The sequence below is a fragment of the Lepisma saccharinum genome, chromosome 9 (genome assembly GCF_977018435.1).
Source record: "Lepisma saccharinum chromosome 9, izLepSacc3.1, whole genome shotgun sequence".
NCBI classification, from domain to species: Eukaryota; Metazoa; Arthropoda; class Insecta; order Zygentoma; family Lepismatidae; genus Lepisma; species Lepisma saccharinum.
In genome coordinates, this window is record NC_139237.1 from 32,585,930 (window position 1) to 32,612,850 (window position 26,921).

A 26,921-nucleotide genomic window follows, 5' to 3' on the forward strand; every position below is an offset into this window, starting at 1 on the left:
GGTAAAAGTCAGCAGGAGGCGCGCCGTCCTGCTGGAAATAGGCGGGTAACTCGCGTCTAGGTTCATCAGTGAGGGGAACACATCTTCCTAGAGAATATTCAGATATCTCTCCCAAATTCAAGTTGCCATGGATGAGGACAGATCCCACAATTCGGGTGGTCCATATCCCACACCACACCATTACCTTTGCCGCACCGACTTCCTTACGAGGTCTGTCCACGATGAGTTGGTATCTGACCAATAACGATGATTCTGCTTATTTACCTCACCGTTAACGAAGAATATGACCTCATCACTAAACAGCACACTTTTCGGGAACTGGGGATCCTCGTTGCAACGATCCAAAGCCCAGTCTGCAAACTGTAACCGCCTGTCTGGGTCATCCTCAGTTAAGAACTGTTGCATTTGAATTTTGTAGGGATGCCACTTGTTAGTATGCAACACAGGGAGTATGGATCTCTGACTGACTCCTGACACTGAAAGCCAAACGCCGGGTACTGCGTTTCGGGCTCTTGACCAAGGATGCTACGATTACCGTTGCTGTTTCCTCGTCGGTAGCTGTTCTCGGCCGTCCACTACGTTCTGTGTCGCACACGGATCCCGTCTCCTTAAACGTCTGCATTACACGCAACACTGTGCTATATGAGATGTCCTCTCTCTGGATGCCGGGCATTGAAATCTTCTGCAATGACCATGGCACTGCGTACCCCACATAACAACAATTTCGATCCGTTGTTGGAGGCTTAGAGCCATGTTCTATCACCTGGAACAAATAAATATCAACCCATTACATTACGCCAAATGTGAACTTAACTGTGAAGATATCCTCACCAAATAAAGTTAGGGAGAAAATAACTGCATATTCTTATTTGTGAGAAAACTCACATGTAAAATAATATGCTACATGACCCCCTTTCCATTTGAAAATATGCATGTAATTCCAAGATGGCGGCTTTCAATATGGCCGCCATGAGAGACACTAGACCCATCTGGTGTGCTCCCACAGAAATTACCCATATACAAAATTTCATCGATCTCCGTCAAGTCGTTTTCAAATTAAAAGAGTGTCCTGGGACGTTTGACTCACACTATATTTATATTATATTATTATATGGTTTACTTTAACAGTAGTTTTAGTTTATTTGCTCAACTCTTTCATGAACTCGGAAGTTGGCATACAAAGTGGAAGTGGGTTGAATTCTAAATCCTTCATCATGTTTCTTGTTTTTCTGACCATTTTGAAGTTTTTATTTAACTCATACACTATTGCATTTACAAGGGCCAGATATGAATTAAATGCTTTCGGTTGTAGGAACTATTTTGTTAGTTTGGACTCGCAACCACTAGGGTAGATTCTCGTTGGTGACTTGATCGTGCCTCATGCATGCATGTAACATATCAACACATATATATAATAAAATACAAAGGTACTTAATAACCTTGTGCTAGTTTACCTCCCAATCAGTGTGATAGAGGCTCACAAGTTGCTTCGAACATTTCTCTCTTTGTAGGAGTAATTGCTCACTTACTTTTCTTCGTTGATATACCAGTGTAATTTGTAGTTGAAAATAGTACAAGTTTAACAACTGAACTTTCTCCTCTATGCTATCCGAGAGGCCAATTTTCCTCAGCTATGACATTCACTGGAGTGTAATTTCAGAGCTTACAGTAAAGGAAATTGAGGTGATAAAATTAGCTTTTCATTTTTATGTATTGAGATTTTATTCAATATATTTTTTACGTGAGGCACTTTGAGTTATCACGTGTGAAATTGGTAGCGATGTCGAGCCAAGATCCGACGAACACGTAACTTAGAAAATAAAGAATTGGTTTAATTTCTCCGACAATTTTAGTTATAAGAACCGCTTCTATAAGCTGTAGATAGGTAAAATATTCCACAACTTTTATTACAATTGTCCGGACATAATCACTTGAGTACCTATTGACACGTCTTTCTGTTTCTTTTCAGCTGCCTTAATTGAGGGAACCATCTTTTGTATGCATGGTGGTCTCTCGCCAGAGCTTGTCGACTTAAATCAGGTAGGGCATTTTTCAATATAATATATTTATGCACTTGAAAAATATCTTATATATATATATATATATATATGTGTGTGTGTGTGTGTGTGTGTGTGTGTGTGTGTGTGTATGTATGTATGTATGTTTGGAGAAGAGGTATATTCTCTTATCTCTTGTTTTCAGGTGAAATATAATACTTGTATGTACATCGACGGAAGTGCGCATGCGTAAGCTGGGCGAGTCCAGTAGTAAAATAGGAGTATGCGATGCAAGTTGAACGCGGATGGAGAAGCAGGTTTAGTGAAAATCGTATTCGTTCCACTCGTATTATTTAGCGCAACTTTTCAGTCACGTTTGGCTAATCCCGACGGTGCTGATGAATAGTGACTAGATGAAATCTAACTCGAAAGTGAAAGCGAAGTGATTACATGGAGGGCAGTCATAAATATCACGCATGCTCAGGCCGGGAAACAATCCCGACAACTACGGTGGCGAGATCGCAAGTCGACCGCTTAAAGCCAGCTTCTTCAACTCTAAAAGGATTTGTTATAACAACCACATAAACAGAACAGAGCGAACTGAACTGAACACATATAACTCGACCGAAATTCGAATCTGAAATACACAAAGCAGTTTCGCACAAATTTCTACCTACTTCCCCTTATTACGTTTGGATTCTTCCAGCTAGGTGTGATGTCCGCGGTCGAACAGTAGTACAGAATTCAAGGTTCTGAATTTCACCACTATTAAACGAGTTGAGTTGAGTTTTTGTTTTAAGTCCACTTTATGTACAGATAGGCTAATCGGGACTGGAAGTACAGTTTAAAGTGGGATCTGAACCTCCATATCGAGCCCAGAACCTCTTGATTAAAAGGTGACCATATACTAAGGCAAAAATCCAAGTGGTGGCATATGGTGCTTCGGATCCCACACGTTCCTTTAGGTGTGCGCCACAATATTACTACGTCACGGTAGTTGTCCAATCCTATTGTGCGGCAGAGTTATGATGAGACTCCTTTATCTTTGGGTTACGACGAGCCCTCTCAGAACGTGATAGCGGAAGAATTAAAATATATTTTTCTTACCTTTACTAATGTTTATTGTTGTTCTATCACTAAAGAACACTCGCAGTTATTTAAAACCACTATATGTACATTATACACCATAAAAATTCAAAGAAACTTTCTGTATAAAAGAGTTACTTAAAATAGAACTTCTTACACATCGTAATCAACATTCTGTTTCATCGTGCACTGTTGTCATGGCAACTCAATCAACATCAGATATATCTATGACAGACTGGATAGTTTTTCAAATGTCTAGAAACAAAAAATAACTTCCGCTTCCGGTATCACTTTTAATCACAAATAAATAAAAGAAAACTATAAATTTGATAACACAAACCAATAAGGACAGATTAATGTCAAAATAAACAAAGAAATGAAACATATTCATTTTGAAAATAAACAAGGCTTAGCAACTGTACGTGGAGACCCGATTATTCTTTTTGTCCGTAAAGTGCGCTTAAAAACAAATTCAAAATGCAAAGGCAAAGAGTGGCTGAAACAGAAATATAAATATGCAAAAGTAAGAAAGACGTAAGTGGAAAGAGTGAATGGCAAGGAAAGGATTAAGAGAGGAAGAAAGGAAGAGAAATAGAGAACGATAAGAGTTAATGTAAAATATGGAGAGACAAAGGGAATAAGAGGGATTAAAACGTATAAATAAGATAGAGGGAGAGAGTTTAGGATAGACTTACAGAGAAAGATATATAGAAAGAAAGAGAAAATGATCATGTAGGAGAATAAAAGAGAACAAGATCGTAGGGAATGAAATCGAAGAGAAAGATCGCAAAAAGTGTGAGGAAGATGACCAGATGTGCCACACAACGGGTGTATTGTAAAAGAATCTGTCCGAACAGACAATTTTATGAACGATGAATTTCTATGATTGGTTCAAAATTTTTTTTCGGAATCGTCCACTCCCCTCTCAATAGCTCCATATTTACGTTTGTTAACGTCTATGTTTCTGCACAGTATGTGTAAAAGCCTGTTGGAAAATACAAGAGGCAATACTATTATATGAGTATAGCCTAATGATGATATATTTTCTAGAAATATTTTCGATCTTCTAGTACCTTATAGTGAGTAGGCAAATCTATGTTAATGTAATATTGATAAAACGAAATACAACTCAAATTAGCAGTGGTGGCTATAACAACCCCCCCCCCCCTCAATTCTACGTAGAACTCAATAAGGTGCCTTATATTAATGAAGTTTCATGACTTGTCGCTCTAGCTTTCAGTACATAAGGTACCACACTTCTTGATTTTGCGCGTGAAAATTTAACGAAATACATCAATGAAAACGGCATCGTTAATATAAAGCTTGTTTCAAACCCACTTCTTCAGATAGGCCAATCAGAACTGTTTAAATTGAACTCCTAACCTGTCCATTTGGAATAGACACCTCGATTACAAGATGGCAGCTTTAATATACGAGGGAGAATCGTTGAAAAGAGCAATCATTTTTTCCCACTATTTTACTGCAGCGATAATGTTTGTTTGTACATTATATTTCTATATAGTCCCCTCCCAGTTCAATGCACTTACGCCATCGGATAGGTAGTGCTTCGATACCGCGTGAGAAAAATTCTTTCGGTTGACTGTGTAGCCACTCGTGCACCGCCGATTGCATGTCTTCATCAGTCTTCAACCTCTGCCCTCCAAGCTGCTCCTTTAATGAACCAAAGATGTGGAAATCAGATGGTGCCAAATCTGGTGAGTATGGCGGATGTGGTAGGCACTTGAAGCGTAGGTCATCGATGGTTTTCATGGTTGCACGAGCAGAATGAGGACGAGCGTTGTCGTACAAGAAAAATAACATAAATGAAATAATAGTAATATGGTTACTTGTTACATGCACTGTATTGAATATGACATTGGGAAATAAAAGAACCCAATTTCACAGAACAGTTCCTGCATATCGATCGTTTTGCAAAATATAGTAACTATGCATTGATAGTGTGTTTATTAGTAACAAAATGTTGGTTTGACACTCAACAAAGAAATAGGAGCCCTTTTAATAACGTAGAATTTCTTCGATTACAATGTCGGTGATGTTTCATATTTATTTTCTTTGCACACACAAAAATAACTTTCACGTCTGCAAGGAGTTTTGTAAGCTGAGTGTTGTTCTTTACGGACAACTTCCGCCACACTTTTCAACTACATCAATTGAAAAATAGATTTTAAATATACAAGTTATGATTCAAGATTCCTTCTGTTATAAATCACTCCTCCTTCCGGTAACGTAGGTTCCCACGGGCCCTTCGACTGTTTGCCAGAATTGAATATAAGAATAAAACATAAAACACACATAATGGAATCCTTTAAAACTACATTTATTTGTGAATAATATTGAAAACTCCAAAACGTTTTAATTATGAAACAAGGAGTTCCTCTAAAGAGCTATGCTTGACCTTGTTCTGATGTTGACATTGATAACCTCAAAAGGTCAACCTTTAATTGTTAATTATAGTACCAAATTGTGGGGTCTCTTTGTAGCTTCAATCTAATAATTGGATATCAGAATTACAATATATCGGTTTTCATGGAACTTATTGAGGTTTGATAATCCAATAATTTGACCTTTTAAACTGTGTTTCACTTCTTAACATTGTCAAGTTCAATGTTTGAAGCCCACTTTATGCTCAGATAATCTAATCGGGACTGGACATACAGTTTAACATGAGATCGGAACCGCTGTGCAATGTGCCTTTAATCCATGTATATATATAATGGGACCTCCCCAATGGCGTAGTGGTAGGGTCGTCGTCTTGTAATCAAGGGTTCCTGGGTTCGATTCCCGGTGGAGGCACATAGTGGTTCGGATCCCACTTTAAACTGTAGGTCCAGTCCCGATTAGCCTTACTGTGCATAAAGTGGACATAAAACAGCAATTCAATCAATCAATCCATGTATATTGTGGCATATAGTACTATTGCTTTGGTGGTATGACGTGGTAAAGGTAAATTTTGCCTAGCTCGAATTTAGCCCACGGATTTTTTTTACCACTGTTTGAACATATGTAAAACAGAGTACTTACTGATGACCCATTTATAAGGCTACGATAGGCTGTCGATGGAATGATATCTCCTTTGCATCAGCTTCTGTATTTGTACAACAATCCAACTGTAGACTATCCTGGTTTCTAGAAACTTCTACGAGGTTCTAAATATCTGATGGCCGTTTAGCTTCCGGTGAAATCGTACTACATATCCATAATAACTCCCTTGTCGGCATTGTTATCATAGTGAAACATTGTTGCTGCCAATATTGGGAGAATTGTTTAACGAACGAGTCATTGACAATAGTCTACAACGAATAAAAATAACATAATAGTTAGCATTGTCGCTTTGTAATCAAGTTTAATATCCTGTGTAGGAATATTGAACCTTACTTCAGATCCCACTTTAAATTGTAGATGTATTCTTAATTAGCTTATCTCAGCATAACATGGACTTAGGCCCTCATTAGACGAAAGCATTTTCCTTGGCAATTTTCTTAACATTTATGCCATGACCTAAAAGCTACCGTGTAAAGTGAGAAATCTTATGGCATTTCAGATGCCATGGCATATTTCATGGCATTTCTCAAGGATAGAACCGGCTTTATTTCCGTAACATTTTTCGTAGCATAACCAATGAAAAACGACGTCTAGATCACGAGGGTAGTTGTAATGGCGGCCGCGCGAGATGTAAACAACGTATCACTTCACATTTTTAGAACACGATAACTATTCAACCGAGAGGAATATCGCTTCGTATTAAATGGTTTCAGTTAGAGAAGAATGGCGCTGATTAAATACATACTTTACAACGTTTACTGTACACGTACGGAAGAATATATTAGCTTTTTCAATTGTAAACATCGTGAACACACAATTGACGGTGTAACTCGACGTGCCTTTCGTGCTGTATGTATTGTATACATTGTAATTGAAACAGCTAACCGAAATGTTCCATAAAATGTTTTCGTGTAAAAGTACTATCTGTTATAACATTTTTGGAAGCATTTACCTAGCATTTATGCTAGCAAAAATATTAAAGGAAATGCTTTCGTCTAAAGCCGGTTTTAAACGTTTTTGAATTTGCAAATACAGGGTGAGTCATAAATATGGCTACACATTTGAAGTAAATATAGTGTGTTACTGTACAATGTAGATGAAAATAGTTATTAAACTTGAAGAGTCATGCGCACGAGCTTACGTCATTAGGCATGATGGCGCTCGTACTACCCATTGCATTTGGAATGTTAGCTGCAGGACCATGCTCAAGGTGTGACAAGGGGTCCTTTCTCCTCACTTTGAGCTACGAAATATTTAAATGTGAACCTATAAAAATCGACGAAAATAACATTGACGATATTTCAGATTTTGCAAGAATTTATATTTTCTTCCCCCTCCCTGTCGTGTGGATTGACGATAATAAAAATTGTTGCTTAAACTTCGAAATTATACTAAATGCTTCAAAATTGTGATAGGATTTATTATTAATTATTTATTCTTTCGGATAATTGTAATTCTGCATCTGCTTTTCTAGAGTTTTGAACTTGCGTTACTTATTTTTAACAGTTATGTAATAGTGTAAATTTCCCCCCAAAATTGATTAAAATCGTGCAGCAAACGACATGGGTTCAACATCGAACATATAAAGGTTTGAGAAAATTGTTTACCCCAATTTTCTACCGATTTCCTACCATAAAATCTCCTGACGAACTAAATCGGGCAGGATGAAGAAAAGACAGAGGATGGATTGTGACATGGTTGTATAAGAGCTTTCTGCTGATTCGGCATACTTCCTTTTGTTTGAAACATGTCCGCTGGTGAAGTAGAAATAAGATTTGGACATCATTTTATTTTCATTTCCCGAAAACATATTCCTCTGAATTCGATTTCCCTCTCTCAGGGATTGGCGTTTGCAGATTATGCTAGAAACGGTGCTAAGTGCCAACAAAGATCAAATTGTGTTTGGTTTAGTAACATTTTGTTGGAGTTGGCATCGCTGATTGAGGAAAGTCTTGCAGGTTCCTCGATCCTCGCCGATCTTCGCAACCATTCCCCACTCCCTTGCACTGCCCCTTCCACCCCCACCCATCTGTCTGTAGGATGGCCGCCGAGATTCCGCAGCGAGCGGCAGAAAAGCCCGTGTCCATCGTCTTTGGATTGCTACTGGAGCGACCGAGAGCAGTCAACTCTTGACAGTAGCTAACCTAGGCAATTGTACGTACATAATTTTATAACACGCATTAAACTCCTAAAAAGTAGAGAACTGGAAATAAGTAAAAATGAACTGTAGGAAGCTCACTTCCTACATGGAGGAATCGCCCCTGCTCGCCAGTCTCACGATCATTCTGGTATGCAATTGCCCACGCTCCAACTGTAACTTGCTGCTGCATGTTCAACGCCATATTTGCTAATGACGTAAGCTCGGGCACGTGGCTATTTTGAAATGATATAATGAAGTTTAATATGCCATTCACCATTACCCTCTGCATTGTACAGTAACTCACTCCATTTACTTCAAACGTGTAAGCATATTTATGTTTAACACTGCATATTAACATGTAAACTGAAGTTATTTCAAAAATGAAAATAACCATATGATGTTGATGAATGAATCTACTTTAAGGAAGCTTTATGCATTTAAAATTAAAACTGTCTTATTTTTAAACATGATGCGTAAAGATTGTCTAAGTCACCGGGTACATTAAATAAGATTAAATACCAACTGCAATGAGTGAACAGAGGTTTTGCTTGCTCTTAAAATAATAAGCATCAACCTCCGTATATGACGGAGAGCAGATTCGTTTAATCAGTCTGTGATAATCAGGAAGTAATCTGTGGCGTTTCTCCCATGAAAGCATCAACTCCACGTTTTTGCACATTCTGCAGAGCGTGGTTGGAGTGAGCCTACCCTTCAACTCTTGTTAATTCACACTCTCCAGGCACAATCATTTCCAGTTTCGGTGTCTCGGAAATGTGTGCCAAACCTGCCCTTCATGACGGCGCTTTGGCTCACTTCCAGGTTTCCTTCTTTCCCAGGGAGTTTCGGAATCAAGTTTCATGTGAATAGAAACCTGCCGTCTCAGTGACAGATTAAAGTATCACCGTCAGGTTTATGATGCCCTACGGGTGTTTCAGTTACCCTGTTGTTTCGTCTATTCGATCGAATTCTTATTTCTTTGTTGGAAAAATTTGAGATAATGGTCATTTTTATGCTGAAACCAATAACAGAAACAACAATAAAAAATAGTGCCAAAAAAATGGGGAATACTACCCAGGACCGGATTTACCTCTTTTCCGCTCCTATACCAAACAAGCTCTGCCGCCCCCGTTACAGTTTATCAAAAATGAAAAAATCATTATTTTCTGTATTATTATGTTTACTATTAACGGCATGGAGTATTAGTTAAATGATAGTTACATACAAAAATGTAACAAAGCGATATGACAAATTATATAAATTACATTTTAACATTTACCTTATTTTTCAGAGAAGAATTTTAATTTTAATCATTTAAGTGATAGGACAGAACACGCTCATCAACGGCACGTTCCTCACTTTTTACCTGATTACATTTCTGTATAAAAAAAGAACTGATTTTCGCAACCTTCTTCAGAAATGCATCCTGCTTTTCATCTTTCTCCGCTTTTTTCTTTTTGTATTGTGGCCCACCGAGTCTTACTCTTTGATCACTCGTAATGAGCGTAATGACGTTTTAAACTTACCCCAACAAACGCACGTCGGACTGTCGGACTCTGACACATGCGAGACGCGGCACACTACCTACTTCTTGAATAATATTCTCGAGCAGCTAACAGTAGAATTGTACAATGCAAAACCTCTTTAATAATGCTTGCGCCGACAGTTTAATTCTCAACAATTCAACGCGAATCACATGCTTTTGATATGCGACCAATGCCGGCAGTAATAAGGAACGGCGAAGGGTCCCGGTTTCGAGTCCCGCTTGGGCTTGCTTGTTTGTGAATGTCCATTCATCAATTTCATCACTCATCCCCATCTTCGCAAATTAGCCAAGAGGCACAAAACGCGAAGTATAATAAACTAAATCGATCAATCAATCTATCAATCAACAAGAAACGGCGTTCCTGGAAAGCAGCCAAGCCGGTGTTGTCTTTCAAAATCAAGCGGCAGGCTCCACGTTCTTGCCGCAATCGCCGACCCGGATCAGCACAATACTGTAATAAAATAAAATAAATAAAACAACAAATCAGTAAACTAGTTCCGAGCCCTGCTAGCCTATCTCTCTTAAGAAATATTCTTCGTTAACTTATATTTACAATACAACTACATTAAGTCATTCCATTCGTGTGTCCGGAGGAAAAAAGAGGCAATCCGAGAATTGGGTATTCCTTATAAATTTAAAACCGCCCCTAGTATCACTCAAGGCCCGGGTCTATGAGGCCTATTGGGAAATCCAGGCCTGATACTACCGCATAGGGGTATTTCGTTCTAAAAAAATCGTTGACGCATGACTACCATGCAAGAGAGCCAGGGTTCGATCCCTGGTGGGGTAAACGGGGATGTTTTTCCACCTGTTCAAGCGGCTCCGGCGCCCACCCAGCGTCATATAAAGTGTGTACCTGGAGGAAACGGGGGAGGGGGGTAAAGGCGACGAGGGGCGCGGTTCTGGTTGCACCATCCCCGCCTTCGGCCGTGCTCAAGAAAGTGTGGAGTCCCAACTCCACACCCCCTACCCTTCATGGCGTGGTGGAAAGCACACAGGAGCAATTTACATTACTTTTACAATAAAAAATAAACGAAATAAGGTAAAATACAAGGAATTCAAAGATTGCGCGATTTACATTATCATTTAGTCTGATTGATGAGAGAAAGGCGTACTATAGGGAAAATATACTCATAATGATGGGAGGTCATATTAAGTAGACAAGAGATCGTGTTTGGCTTTCAAATCTGCTCCGTAAAAAAATCCTTCACTTTACGGTGATGACACTGTGAAATTGCTGATGACGTTAAAAAAATTTAAATGTATTTTTGAACCGATATAAAACGTATATTGGTAATTGAGCTTTGCCCATAAATAATTTATATTTTTTAAAAAAAAAAAAAAAAGAAAACAAAGAATTGATACACTTGAACTGCTGCCGCTGGAGAGCACGCATGCGAACAAATAAAAGACAAAGAACACGGAACCATTGTTTACCCTGTGTTATGGTGTCGTTAGTTGTTTCTGCAGTTAGTGTTTAGTTTTTGTACTGCGGGGTAACTATAATTTAACGGTGACATCATTGGCGTCCTAGCTGTGATTTCACTGTAAAATTACGTTTATTTTTTTAGTGTGATTTGCCCCGTAGAAAAGATGTGCGCATAGGAATTCCAAACTAACATACTTGAAGGAGAAAGTTACAGCGAATGTGTAAGAGTATATTTAGTTTAAATCATTCAACGGCCGGCGCTGATAGGGATAATGAATTTTAATAGTAAGTTCTCAATGGCAACTTCTACCACCGCCGTAGAGTTAGTCAACACACATAACGCCTTACAGGAAGCGAGTATTTCAGTACTTAGATGTCCCATTTTTATTCCTAGGCTCTTCTCGAAAGGTTCATGTTGAAATAACCCTGAAACTAACTACACATAGGAAAGTAATGAAAGCTGAATCCCTTCTAAAGATAAGAGAGGGCATAGTTCAGATTGGAGAACAATGTTCTCTTATAGGAGAATGAGTGATTTGTAGTAGTGAGATATCACTGGTTTCTACTCTTACGTCTAGTTTTAAAGTTCAGTTTATGCACAAGTAGGCTAATTGGGACTGGACCTACAGTTTAAAGTGAAGTCCAAATCACTGTGTTCTTCAACAGGGTATCGAACCCGTATCCCTTCATTACAAAGCGAGGACGTTACAATTATGCTATCGGGGAAGTCTTGAATTGTGCGGTAGCGATTGAATAAAAGAGATTAATAAAAACCAAAAATAATTAAATCATAAGAATACAACCAATTGAAATCTGTGAAAATTGTTAAATTACAGCAAGTTTACCAGGTTTTAAAACATAATAGATTAATGTTATTCAATAATCATTAGTTTCAATATTGCATGCATCTAAAATCACCCTTGCACCCTTGCACTTGCTATTCATGGTAAATAACAAACATAATTATGAATACGATCTATCGTCCTGGAAAAATAATATCAATAGTACGGAAAAATACTCTTACGCTGTGGGTAGGGTTAAGCTAGGTGCAGTTATTAATTTTAAAATGTAACTAGTAAAAAGTATGAGTTGCTTTTTATCGACAGAAGTACCTCGTTTCTTCCAATTATACTTCTACTGACCACTTTTCCATGTTTTCTAACTAGCCAATGTTTACAGTGTAACTTTTTAACATTCGAGCAGCATAGACAAATAACCATTTTTCAGCTAAACATTTCTTCAACATGACCTTGCCCTTCAGTGCCCTCTGTTAATGTTCTATGAAGCTGCCAGGTGTAGGATGAAAGATGAGTGATAATTGAGACAAGGAAAGCAGAGAAGAAAATTACTCAGAAAATAATGACCGAATACAGGAAAATGTATTTTAATGTATGCTACCAGTTTATTACATGACGGCACTGGACCACGTGAAGGGAATAATTACTAAGTGAACCTAAGGTTACGTGCACGCCATTGTAGTCCCGTGTCGTAATTTACATTAGACGTAATTTGCATATCCATTCAGGGGGAAAAAAGGTTTAATAGCGTCTTAATAGCAGTGTTGCGTGTCTCGCGGGAAGCCCGTGTGAGGAAACATTTGCATTGTCTCGCAAAGTTTTCTTCTCTTTTTCGTGTACTCTTTTGCGACGCAGAAGAAGTGTTATCCTCTATTTTGTAACCTTTCTAAGCATCACTGACTTAGAAAACCACGATACTTAATTGTGTATTTGCTTGATGATACTGTATAATGAAGTAAAATATAGGAAATGAACATGGGCATAATACCGAGAAGGAAGCAAGCCTCGATATCTTAACAAACGAGACGAAAGCGAGATCAAACATTTGGAGACTCGTCGAGACAATACCAAATACGAGACAGGCTCTGGAAAATCGAGACTAGAACGAGACTTAGAGTCTCGGTCTCGTTCTTGACTTGAAAAAATTGCCAAATCCAAATTTACTTTAGTATGCTACTGATTCAGTCATACGAAGCAAATATTTTCAGTCAATCTTTTAGTAACAATAATTGTTATTGTGAGCCTCTGCTGTGTCGTTGCATATATGCAGGACAATTTCGTAGCGTCGAAGTGAGGCATAAACTTTGTTAGGAATAGTTATTTGCCTTAGTGTCCTCTATATGCTGTGAAAGTTTGTGTTGTAACACGCTGTATATCGTAATAATCCACAAATAATGCAAAAACATTAATATAAAAGAACTTCCAAATTTTCCAGACAGGAACTCGACAATAAGGAATGCAGTGTCAGACATGACCTAAGCTTTCCGGGTCAGCAACGGCGTAAACATGTAAACATGTGAGACTCAGGAACATGTCAGGTGACTGACTCTGCATTGCTTAGTAAAATCCATCACATTAAATATCTGGAACAATAGAGGTCATTGGTCAGTTTGAGCAATCAGTCAGAAGGTGCAGGATTACGATCAAGAAGGAGAGTGAAGTCTGAGGATTCAGACGAGCATCACAGACAGACACCTCGTTCATTAAGCAGTCCGTAGTCCGACACTTCGATGGAACACTTCCACACGGTAGAGACACATTTACCAAGCGGATCTAGTCCTTGAGGGCATCGAACTCAAGTGTTGTGTTTTGCTATTCTTATGTGTATTTATCACCTCTCGCACTATACCATTATGCTCACCATGAGCAGCGAGTATGCCATCATCCAGGATGAGTGATGAATGAAGTACACCACCCAGATTCGATCCCAGTTCCTTTGAAAACGTTACGATATGTTGTTTGTACTATACAGGGTGACCAGAAACAATAGGGACAAACTTCAGGAGATGATTCCTGACAGGTAAAGGAACAAAAAAAGTCCATATCAACATATGTCCGGAAACGCATATTTGCCAAGGTAGATGGCACTGAAGAACGACATCATCCTCTCATAACAACACTCACAGTGTGCTTTCTGTGTTGTAGATTGTGTGATTTTAGCTATGCCGAAGCACCATGGTCCGTTATTCTTAACAGAAACAAGCCGAGATGGTCTTCGTATACGGTCAACCATATGGAAACGGTCGAGAGGCCGCACGGATTTATTGAGCCACGTACCTGGACAGGGAGCACCACCCAAACCACAAAACCTTTGCAGCCATTCTTGGGCCTTTCATACAGGCGACCGCGGCATGTGCGTACACCAGATCTAGAGGAACATGTGCTACACGATATTGAGAACAACCCCAGTACAAGCTCCAGGAAGTGACCCGCCAGCATGGTGTAAGAAAAACGCCTGTGTTGTGTATCCTGTATGAAAACCGCAACGTGTTCAGGGATTATCACCAATGGATTTTCCTCCAAGAGAACGGTTTTGTCGCTGCTTTTTGCAACAGGCCACCACCCACCACCATATTGAGATTTCTGTCGTCAGTCCTCTTCACCGATGAAGAGATCTTTGGTAGAGATTGCATCGTCAACCTTCACAATCGTCTGCTGTGGGCTACAGCCAATCCTCGGGGAATGGTTGAATCGTCTCATCAGCAACTGTTCAGCATCAATGTTTGGGCAGGGATTATTCGCGACCACCTACTTGGACCATTTGTTCTTCCACGACGCTTTAACGGACAGACGTATCTGGAATTCCTGCAGAATATTCTGCCTCTTTTGCTTCAGAATGTGCCTTTGGCAATACGACAGGTAATGTGGCTGATGCATGATGGAGCGCCAGCCCACTTTCGCATTATTGTTGGTCAACACCTAAACAACGCCTTCCCCAGAAAATGGATCGGACTAGGAGGCCCTGTGGCATGGCCCGCTCGATCACCAGACTTAAACCCCTTGATTTTTACTTGTGAGGGCATCTGAAAAATGTTGTGTATGCTGAGCCAGTTCCTGATGTGCAGACCCTTTAACAGCGTGTCCATGTAGCCTGTGACGCTATTCAGGTACAGGCAGGAACATTCGAACGAGTGAGGCAATCCATGACGACACGTGTGGACGCTTGCATTGCATCTTGGAGGCCACTTTGAACACCTGTTGTAACATGGATGAAAGTTATGCCATGTAATGTGTACCGGTACTAATTGCTTTATTGCAGACTCACCGTCCATTTCCGGACATATTAATATATAATACTATTTTTTTTGTTCCTTTACCTGTCAAGAATCACCTTATGAAGTTTGTCCCTATAGATTCTGATTTGATTTTGATTTTGAATTTAAAATTTTGGGAGCGTCAGCACTTTAGCTATTTTGCTCCCGTCACATTATACGGGGGCCAGCCCCTTATCATTACAAATAACAACTCTAGCGTTGCATAACGAAAAATGTTAAAATGTTCTGACTTCTGTTAAAAGCTGAGGCCGTAAACGGGCACTCAGCACACACAAGGACAACAAACAGGACAACACACACAAAATTATACTGGCCATAGTGCCAGTCGCCAGAGCCTCGTTAGTCTTTAGTCCAGGGTGCACTACATGGAAGTGAGGTTGACTTTTGGGCGCCTACGTGGAAGGTCACCCCTTACACCCCGTCCCTATAGATTCGATCCCAGTTCCTTGGGGAACGTTACCATATGTTGTTTGTACTATATATTCCGCGATTCGAGACGAGACCAACACTTGTCCTTCGATAGCGAGGCGAGAACGAGGCTGAAGTTTACAATCGAGACGACACCGACAATCAGATCCATCAGATGATAGTTTCATTTAACCAATCTCGTTTAATTGATGGATTGATTGATTGATTGATTTGGTTTATTTTACTTTGCAATCTGCCACTTTTTGCTAGCCGCGAAGATGAGGATGAGTGATGATACGTTGAAATTGATGAAGGGACACTGACAAACACCCATGACTAGGCCGGGATTTGAACCCGGGATCGATCTCGAAGTTTTGGTCATATGTGTCGTAGGCTTTTTGCATCTTCCGAGTTTATCCCAGCTTGCTGACCTGTGATAGACAATGTAAACAATAATTGTCAGCATAGATACATATGTGTGTGTGTGTGTGTGTGTGTGTGTGTGTGTGTAACAAAGTGACATGATAGATTGTTACGTTCCCCGGATTATTCTCAATGGAACAACTTACGTTTATTCCTCAACGGCGAGCCTGAGACTTATCAGCCTACTATGAAACCCTCAGGTTGTGGGAAATGAGATAAGGATATGCTTACCTAAACCTAACTAACTCTCGCACACAAAAATATATTTAGAAGTCAGTTAATGTTAATATATTACACTTGCACTCGCAATTAAACTCCTTATTAGAAACAAAATTGTATTAAGATCATAATTTTCTCTTCACTACACAAATTAACACATTCACATTTCCAAAATCACTTCCATTATTCCAGCAACATCCATAATAATATATCTCTCCTGACAACCCACAATCAAATGTTTTTAGGTTAGTCCATAACCATAACAGACTACCCAATTGAACAAAACAAATTACGTCATAATAGACAATCAACATATTAAACATATCAAACACTTAAAATGATACAATAAGTGGGTGCGTATCAAGATTTCAGGATATTGACAATCCTTCTAGGTATATTTCCATATTGTCGAAAGCTTTAGTTCTAATTGTATCAAATCCAGTTGTATTACAAGGATTCGATTGAGAACATCACCCCTCATTTACATAGATTGGTGAGAAGTGGAAAGGAGAGGGAAAAGGAATATTAATCAGGATGGTTGGGGGGAAGAACATCAGACATGGATGTCCTGGAAGGAGCAAGAAACACTACCCCTTGATCAGTGCAGTAGTTCCACAGAGTATATGCTAAGCTTCGTGAAGCATTAAACGGAGACTACATTTCAAAATTACTGATAACTGGAAGTAACACTGACATAGAATTTCAATTAGATTTTTCAGTGGGTGCACGCAAACATGTTGCAAGTTGACACACACACACCAAAAGAATCTAAATTTGTCCTCACGGGAAAAAAATCCATAACATAAAAATCAGCGTCTTCATTTCTTTCAGTTATTCCATTTTGTGATCAACTTAGACTGTAGTTAGAACCAGTGGCGATCTTGGAAACAAAATACATTGCACTGGCTCCCAAGACGAGGAATGTCGTGATGCGGAGAATAAACATTGCGTGAGACTGAATGCAAATGCTTCATGCGAAGGAATAATCTGAGAGGGGAGGGGATGGATGGGCCAGATGGAATAATGAAGGACAACGAAGTGGATATTCGACAATAAAAAAGCCATTACCATGCCCTATATCGCGACGTAAAATCAAAGTGTTGGTTTTGAAAATGAATGTTATATGATTCCATTATAATATTGGTACACTGTAAAATCTTTCTTACAGGATCAGATAAATTCTCGACTTCTATTCCTTGCCTGAAATCTGTTAATGCAAACAGTCCTCGATTTAGGGTGGTTTAGGAAAGCTACACCTGCTGGGAAAATTGTTTTGAAAAGGGACACAAATGTAAAAAGGAGAGATACTGGAAATGTGGCAAAAATATAAGAATTATATCTAACTATGCGGTATAATCTGGTATAAATGTTATATCTGAAATTGAGTTGATACCCTCGAAATGCCTATAGGTTAATTTTCGTGGATCCTACATTGAGAAAAGTTATTAAGGGAGCCGTGGTCTCCGTTCATTTGCAAGTAAAGTTCCAAGTGATGATGAAGTAGCACTGTGTTACATAGCCTATAGGGTGATCATAATATTTTGTCCGAAAAACGGGACATTCCAAGGAGGTCCGTTTACCCCTTCCTGAAATATCAATTAGGCCTAATTATAAAATTATTATTATTATTTATTGAAGTGGATCGTATAAATTGTACATCATAAACAACCTATATAAAATATGATCTCCTGTTGTCAAAAGAGTATTATTAATTGTTCTAATGTCTGCATGACTTACATAGTGTTTCTGGTCTCTTATAATCAACCTTTGATGTTAGTCCTAGAGTGAAGTTGAGGGATGCCAGAAGTATTTGTCAGAAGAACGAATCTTCTTGATAACAACCTTATTCTTCATTAACCGTTCTCCCCGAAAACTTACCTCATATATCTAACACAAAAAGCGAGATTTGTCTTTTGAGATCCTGTATAGACGCAGGAATTCGTTCTTTTTAAGACTGTTCGTGCTAAAAATTCTAAAATACTGTAATTTAAGTTTTTTGTTATCATGGACTATCTCTCAAATTTAGACTTGGTTTTAAAGCTAACTCCTAGACTTTTATAAAACGGGACAAATAGTATATTTTGCATACAATATCGACGGGACGGCCGGGATACGTCTCTGAAACGGGACGTATGGTTACCTTAGTTATAGTTCTAATTAATAGACATCCAGATTTTAAAAAAGTAATGGACTCTCAAGGCAATTACAAACTATTGCATTTACCAATCAAACGTTAAGTTTTGCAGTTTTATGCACACCATACACTGCGGAAATTGCAAGGAATTAGTGAACTCTTATATGAAAATAGTATATCGAAGTATTACCGAATACAGTTTTAATGACCATTAACCAACGGAAATCAGAGAGAGGAAGATATCTGATAATTGTACAGTCACGCTATGAGCGCGATATATAGCATAGCGCTAACTCGCTCTTGTACTTTGTCTCTCAGGAGTCTCTACAAACGCCATTTATGAGAAACTAGCGACTGAATCCTATCGAACTGTATGCTCAGCTGTGGTATACTGCACTCTCCTGTAGAATTGAAACTGGGTATAGGTCTATGACGTCATGCTTTGGGCACAGGTTCGAGTCTACTTGGGGAAGCGAACAACTTTTCCTCTGAGATTTCGGCCTTTGTATGTGCCATCGTGAGGATATTGGGGAGCTACGAGGGAGTAGCATACCTCGGTCATGGAAACCTACAACAAAGACTGGGGGGTTCGTCGTGCTGACCACACGTCACCCCAAAACTGGTCTGATGATCTCCCACCACGGCAGGTGAAAGTGAGGCACCGGCAAACGGTAGGTAGGCTCTGCCCGTCAAGGGCTGTTGTGGCACGGGTTGATATACACCCGACAACTTGAAGTTCGAAGTTTCAAGTCCACTTTATTCACAGATAGGATAATCGGGACTGCACTTTCAGTTTAAAGTGGGATCCGAACCTGATCCTCTTGATTATACCCGACACTGTTAAAACACACACAACAGTTGGTATAATAAATAAAGTTATAGTATTTATTGGCACGCCAGAATTCATCCAAGTTTTTTCGGATACATCGTAAACTTTTACGTGCAATTGAGTATCATTAAGTGCATATTCGCCTGAATGTTCTTGATTCCGTGTGAGATTGTAATGTTTCGTGAATGATGTGGTAATTAAAGTTTGCCAGCCGGTTGCACTTTGAACCGTGGAAGTTTCAGTATTGAAGAACAACCACGCCTACTAGAGTGGTGAGTTTGAAACATCTCTTACGAAATCCCATTGACTTTATTCATGGCGACGCGAATCTAGTTTCACGGCATTTTCGTTTCCAGCTGGTGGTGCGGTGGAACAGCTCTTTCCATTGAGGCGTCTCGTGTGTATTTAGGAGCGCTCACAAAAGCCGATCTGTTTGCTTCTCGCAGGAGGATCTCCCATTTTTCTCCGGAAGATTTACTTTGAGAGAAGAGAGCCGATGGTGGACGGCTTCTCTCCGGTCGTTGCCCTTCGGATAATTGAATTGCCTTTCCTTCCTTCCAACACACGGGAACCTCTGTTATTTTCATTCATCTGTGGAGTTATTTCGGATTCATTTCATGCAACTCGGCTGAGAGAGGTAGCTCAAATAAGACTTTTTGCCTTTCGTCGTGTTTCTTTAGCCTCTTCTCTAAGACCAGTCGCACACCGGATCCGACACGACGAGACGCAAATGACAAGTCACAGGCGACACAACACGACGCCGCCAGACGAGTAATTTGTTGGCTAAAATCTGATAGCAGATTTCATCTATGTATGCAGTAGATCTAGGTCTGTCTTTTACTATAATTTGGGAAGCGGGTAACGCATTATAAATATAACGATTAGCAGCACCATCAGTGTATCAGTGTGTACGTAGAATTAAAGTATCAATTTTTATGTTGTGAACTGAGTATATTTGTAACAATTAATTGTTTAGAAAACATGATATTAACCATTTGATGTAAGATTCAATGACTAAATTTAATTACTGGCTTCAAGTTGCCCCCATTTCTGGTCTGTGCCTGATGTGAATTGATTGGCGCATGCACAAATCCTTTTGTCCCAAGCTGCTCCACGCAAGACCAAATTCCACGGACCTTCGTTGTTTTGTTGCAAACCGTCGCAACCTGTCTCAAGGTGACTCGCGTCAAATTTTTCGTCCGGTGTGCGGCCTCCCATAAGGGACTGTGATAAAACCTTCCCTGAACGGTCCGGTGAGCGGCTGGCCTAACAGAAATAGTGACATGGTGATTTCAAAATTTAGCTCAAGTGCAGTGGAGTCATGCGGGAGGATGCTCATTTACTAATACAGTAATGCTACGTTGCCGCTTTTACAATATCACCCATTTGTAAAGGGCGATGTTGGGGATCCGAAGCACCAAGTGTCCGGCCGGATATCAAACGCTGGATCCTTTGATTACAAGGCGACGACCTTACACTTCCCCTTTCGTGTTTGGATTCATATGTTCCTTGGTGGCACAGGCTTCGATACCCTGTGGAGGCACATAGAGGTTAGGATCCCACTTTAAACTGTAGGTTCAGTCCCGATTAACATCTTTGTGCATAAAGTAGACTTAATCAAACAAACGTTCCTTGGTCGAACAGTAAATGGGTGAAAAGATGCGCTTGTTTCAATTAATTCTAGGAAGAGAAGATTAATCGGTACTCTACGTGCTAGTAGATATGGACATACAGTTGTACCGGTAAAGTTACCTTAATTCTACCATTTCTGTTATTGTTTTTATGTACTTCAAGGTATGATGCGTTTATCCTGCTTTTGTAAGTAGGTTTCTAAAGCAAAACTCTTGCAATCACCTACATGAGAGCCTTGAGAATAATTACCAACTCACACAAATTAGTTCATTGTAAGCCACTGTTCATTAAGTTAAAATTTATGACTGTGATAAATCTATATATTTACACTGTGCCGTTATATTTAAAAAAAAATTGCCAGAACTGAAAAGTAGACAATATGTACATTCCTACACTACAAGAAACAGCAGGCGTATAAATATACACTCTCAAAATCCCTGAATAGTTATGAAGCTCTAGGATTAAGACTATTTAATAAGCTACCTCTTGATGTGACAAATATGCCTATGAATGTACACGTATTTAAAAATAAACTGTATGCCTGGTTAGTTGTACTCAACTCAAGAATTTCTTGAATTTTAAAATATTGTATTTTAGTGCAACGTAAACATAAATGGGTTATAATTTTATATTATTTTATAATATATTTCACATTTATTTTGTTCTTGACAAAATATTATTATTATCATTATTATTATTAATTAAGAATGTGAACCAACCGTTCACCTTCTTCATCGATAATTGTTATTTAAAATACCGGATCAGTATAATATTGGTACTGATAAAATGTTATCCGCACTGTATTAAGTTTACAGTTCCAACACTTGTAATATCTTAAAGCATCCACTTTATATTTAGCCCTGACCTCGCTTAGTGTTTTTAATACAGCGATGTACCTTTTAAGTGCGTACAACGTGATTTTTATTGCCTTCCTCGGACAATTTTGAAAGCTTTTAATGCATATTAATTAGCCTCTTAGTGATTATGTATGTAGTACGTGAGACGATGTTACATCACCAACTTGTTTATTCTCTTTTGCATTGTGGGTGGAAACTTCTCTGCATAATCCCAACAAGGTGCGTGTTGACTTCGAAGGAAGTTAGGAGGACACGGAAGAATCGCAATATTCTTGAAATGTGAATTTATAATGACTGCGTTTCGTACATAATTCAGGAAGTAATCTTCTCTGAGTTCACCTCTCTTGATACTAACAACCTTTTTTTTTCGGAAGCTAAGCGGAAGACAACACACACACTTTGTTATTGTTGAATATTGTAGATAGGTTTCGCACAGTCTCGTGTTGTTGAAGCTTCTTAATGAATAATCCGTTCTAATGGACGTAAAGTCTGTCAAAGTTTGTTTTTAGTCCATTGTACGCCCAGATAGCCAAATCAAGTTTCAAGTGAGATCCGACCCACTGTACAATATGTCTCCGAACTCAGGACCTCTCGAATAAGCTAACAAAATGCCGTCAGTGAGGCAAAATGTTACGGAGAGTCGAAAATGAATCCATTTTTTGTGGGAAATCACAAATATATTCGATCTCCGTCGTAGCTCCAGAAGTTTGATGTTGAACCCAGCAATAATAGCAGACGACGATCTCGAAATCCAGAAAACAGCGGCGATGGGACTTGATGCACTGAACACGTTTCACTCAATGATAAGTCGCTTATGCCAATTGGTAGCCCTAGACATCAAAAGGCTGTTGTTCCACATAGTTTAAATTGTAAAAGTTTAATTCACAAAGATATAAGGCTAAATGTTACCCTATGATGCTATAATAGCTATCAGAAAATATTACAACTATAATATTTTTCAAAAATTAATTTTCGTTGTGATTGAATGAAGTAACCCGTTGGAACTGTGTTTACTGTGTAAACTCAAAATACTCCGTGGGTACTAATCAGAAATTGGGATATCAATTTTCTTAAGAATAAGACTACCATAATTTTCATCAATGCCATTAATTGCTCAAATATACGTGTATATATATATGTGTGTGTGGGGGGTGAGTGTGTGTGTGTGTGTGTGTGTGTGTGTGTGTGTGTATGTATGTACAGTATATATGAATGCACGTTGATTTATCCTTGCAAGTCTTAACGTAATAAAAATGTAGAATTGTGAAGACATCCAACTCACATCACTCGAAATTTTTCCGGATCACTCTGCCACACATGCACAGACACACACACACACACACACACAAACTAAGAATATGACTACGAATTTCAAGTAGTTCAAACATAATTACTTCGTTTCATCATGTTGTGAATGTAGGTCTGTGTCCATTTTTATGATTAGCTATCAAACACAAAAACATCTTTACGAACACAAAAACCTTAGAAACACATTGGTTTAATAGTGATGTTATGACGTAGCATATTGTAACGACTTATCATTCGAATCGTAATTCGTTATATAAAGTAAATAATATTTTAAATTTGTAATTCTCATAGTTTCTATATAACCAAATCGTTTCTGTGAAATTGCTAGGTATCGATTAAGCTCGATCGTTTACAATGAGGTAAAGAAGTTAGAGATCTCTTTACGTTAAAAAATCACTATTCTTTCAACTCATTGAACCTAATATTTCTAATTCTCATAATTCGATGATATTGCAAGTAAAAAAATTCACTGTTGAAGTTCGATTATTTTACTACGATAGATAGACGGACTTGTGAATCGATATAATTCATGTCTCTTTAAATTAGCAAGATAATTTCTCAGATATTGACAGGTTTCTTTAGGTGCATTGCTGTTTCGCTCGGTCAGACGGATTACACGAGTCCAATAAAAATTGTAAGGCAGACTGTATACAGCTCACATTTACATGAGGTATCAACTCTTATTTTCAAAACGACCTCAAGGCTGCAACACTAATCAAGTGCGCTTCAAAATGCCATTTTTGTTATTTTAAAGATGGCGTTTCCTATGCACACTTGCACTAGTGAAGAGGAGTGGTTTCTTGCGCTCTATCAGCCGAAAACTTACAGAAATTTCTTGGGAAATGAAAATTCAATATCTCTGTGCATGCTTACCACACCAGAAAGTTAGTAATGGACGAGAAAGTTCGACAGTGGCCTCAGTTCGCAGGCAGATGTATGGAAATGCCTTCGCAGTGGCTCATAAGTGAGTGCACGTGGATCACAAAGACGTATTCTTCTTAAGGTATACAGGCACTAACTCAAACTTGAAAATATATGTAGATGAGCAATAGGTCTGTGCTAAAGTGCAGCAAACTTGTGTAACCCTACATACAGAGATCTACTAGATAAGAAACAAACACAACTTTTGACTCTCCCTTGTAAATTGCGTTGATCTAAGCATGTCTCTTTAGATCTTCTGAGATACTGATAGTTGACACAGACTGACAGATGGACACAACTTTACCTATAGCTTATTTCTCATTTCTTTTTCTTTTGTTGGATGAAGTATCTCCCATAAATTTTCTCCTTCGTGCATCAATGTACCGTTGGAACCCATAAACCTAGACACAAAAGCGAAAAGTTGATCCTTAGTCATGATCTTACCAAAGCGTTTGATTGACATTAACATCTTAAGAATGCAGAACTTACACGCATAGTTCCTTTGTTGCTTGCAGAAATTACAAATAGGGTTGGAGTTTCGAAGCATGGCCTTTTGTGTACCTATGGGAAAGGTAAGCAAGACCAACGGAGTCCCTGCTTTTATCTCAAGTGGCGTGACAATTTGCAACGCTCCCAAAGCGTCTTTGGAAGTGAAGCCTTAAATGCTCGCGTGCCTTTAAGCACACAGCTGTTCCTGCATTACCCGCCTCGCCACTTTCTGCTATCGGACCGTGTTGTGATAAATGTCGTACGCCTTGCACGCGAGGAGGTAGGCGCCCAAGGTCATGTAGAGGTTGACGGGTTGCTTCACGTCTACCACCAGAGGGCAGATAATGATCTGCCGCTCAGCATTGTGGGTGAAGATATGATTATCCATAGTTCATTAATCGAAATTAATGCTAGAATTAAAATAATGTGCTATTAGTTTTGTTAGGCATATATCTATTTCGATTTTGACGTTACCTAAAATGTGAAAGGCCGAGCCTACCCATACTCTGTCCCCGGAATATGTGGAGCAAGACCGCGTAGAACGGGGAGAAGGACGAGTGGGCGGGCAGAGCGAAGCAGTACAATCTGCTAATCCAGTTGCTTACCCCTCCCCTGAAGCAATACCGTTCCCTCTCACGTGTTCATTAGAGGAGCCGTCTCGCGTCACAACTTACGCAGAGATTTGTTTTCGTTCGCTTGCTACAGAGGTAGCCAAGACAGAGTATAGTTATTTGTGCCAAAGACCGACTGACTCTCATTTATCAACTTTAAATGCATTACTGCATTAAAGAAATTATCAGCATGCATAATGCACGTATATAAATCGTCCAGAAGTCTTTAAAATTCTCTTTTGGAACAAATATTATCGATACGCACCCAGGTGAAGAAGCACGATCAGCACTGAGAGGTATTTTGGAGTCTACTACAGTCTACAGATGCAGTGCAATCTTGTATAGATACAACCATCTTATCAAGGGTAATATAACATGTACAATCACACAAACATTTTTCATGTAATAATAGCCTTGGGTTGGCGGCTTAACACACTCATTATTCAGATAATTTTCGGCTCTTTTATTTGTAATTCATTAACCTGTAGTCTCCTAAGATATACCTTAACTGTAAGTACGAGGTAACAAAGGAAAGAAGGAAACTCTTAATTGAAAATATATTTTTACACTCTGACACTTTTTTTTAAGGGAAGTTCAGCTATATGCACTATTCGCCTGCAAAGTGACCCCCTTCATCTCCACTTAACTCCAAAAGCCACCATAAGCCTGTCAACCTTAAGGTCTATCAGGTTCTCACCCATGCCTGGTGTGAGGTGCATTTCCTACCATATGCTGTTATCAAAATACAAAATGAGGTGCAAAATGAACTTTTAAACACAAAAGTTTGGGGTTTATTTGCCAACACGAGACTAAAATATACTGTGAGCTGTAGAAAATAAACTTCATAAAACTCATGTACGGGGTGGGAAATAACCTTTTGCTAGGGGTCCACAGTAAAAAGTAACAAGAATTAAGAAATTATGGTAATACTAAATGTTTACTAAGACAATTGTGGTTACAAAAACAAAATTAAAAGTTAGTATGTCCGCCGTTTGCTTCTCTCACAGCACGAAGACGATCAGGGTAGGAGCTCAGAAGATTCGAAAACAGTCCGTATTCCATTCCATGTCACGGAGGACTTGTTCCAGATGTGCAAGGAGTGTTGGCCGGGAATAGCGGTCCGGTCCGCGTTCCACTATCATCAAGGACTCAACTGCGACCTTCAAAATAGCCCCAAAGTGCTCCGCTGCATTCAGGTCCGGTGATGCACCCGGCCATTCAGAACTGCTGAAGAAGTCAATGCCACTTCGCCGAAGAAGGTCTTGGTTTTAGCATTTGCCTTGAAGCAAGGTGCTTTGTCGTGAACTAACTTTTAATTTTGTTTTTGTAACCACAATTGTCGTAGTAAACATTTGGTATTACCATAATTTCTTAATTGTTGTTACTTTTTCCTGCAGACCCCTAGCAAAAGGTTATTTCTCACCCTGTAAGTACATAAATGAATCCTGATGTATGTTATAGCTGTTGTCTAGTCTTACGGAGGACGCCCTGCATGCTGGCAAGAGAAGTGGGGAGCGGGAAATACACAGCAGACCAATCAGACAACAGCGGTGGCGCCGAGAGTTACGACGTCGCAGGACGAGATGCTGCGTGCACCTCGTTCTACAGGCTGCTGCGTTTCATATCGCCCTGAATTGATTGCTCCCCATTTTCCTTTCCAACATGTAGGTAGTATGCTGCAATATATGTGATTATTTAGCTTAATTTAAATTTCCGAGAAAGGATGAAAAATTCATACGGCCAAAATTTGCATTAATAAT

At 39.1% G+C, this 26,921-nt stretch overlaps 1 protein-coding gene across 1 annotated transcript in view; it reads left to right on the forward strand.

Moving 5' to 3' along the window:
- LOC145991987 (serine/threonine-protein phosphatase PP1-alpha-like) overlaps positions 1–26,921 on the forward strand; it is a 195,040-nt gene that overhangs the window by 128,596 nt on the left and 39,523 nt on the right. Inside the window, exon 5 of the mRNA XM_083127977.1 lies at positions 1,970–2,040. Within this exon, the coding sequence (XP_082984103.1) occupies positions 1,970–2,040 (71 nt within the window). The remainder of the gene's footprint in view (positions 1–1,969; positions 2,041–26,921) is intronic.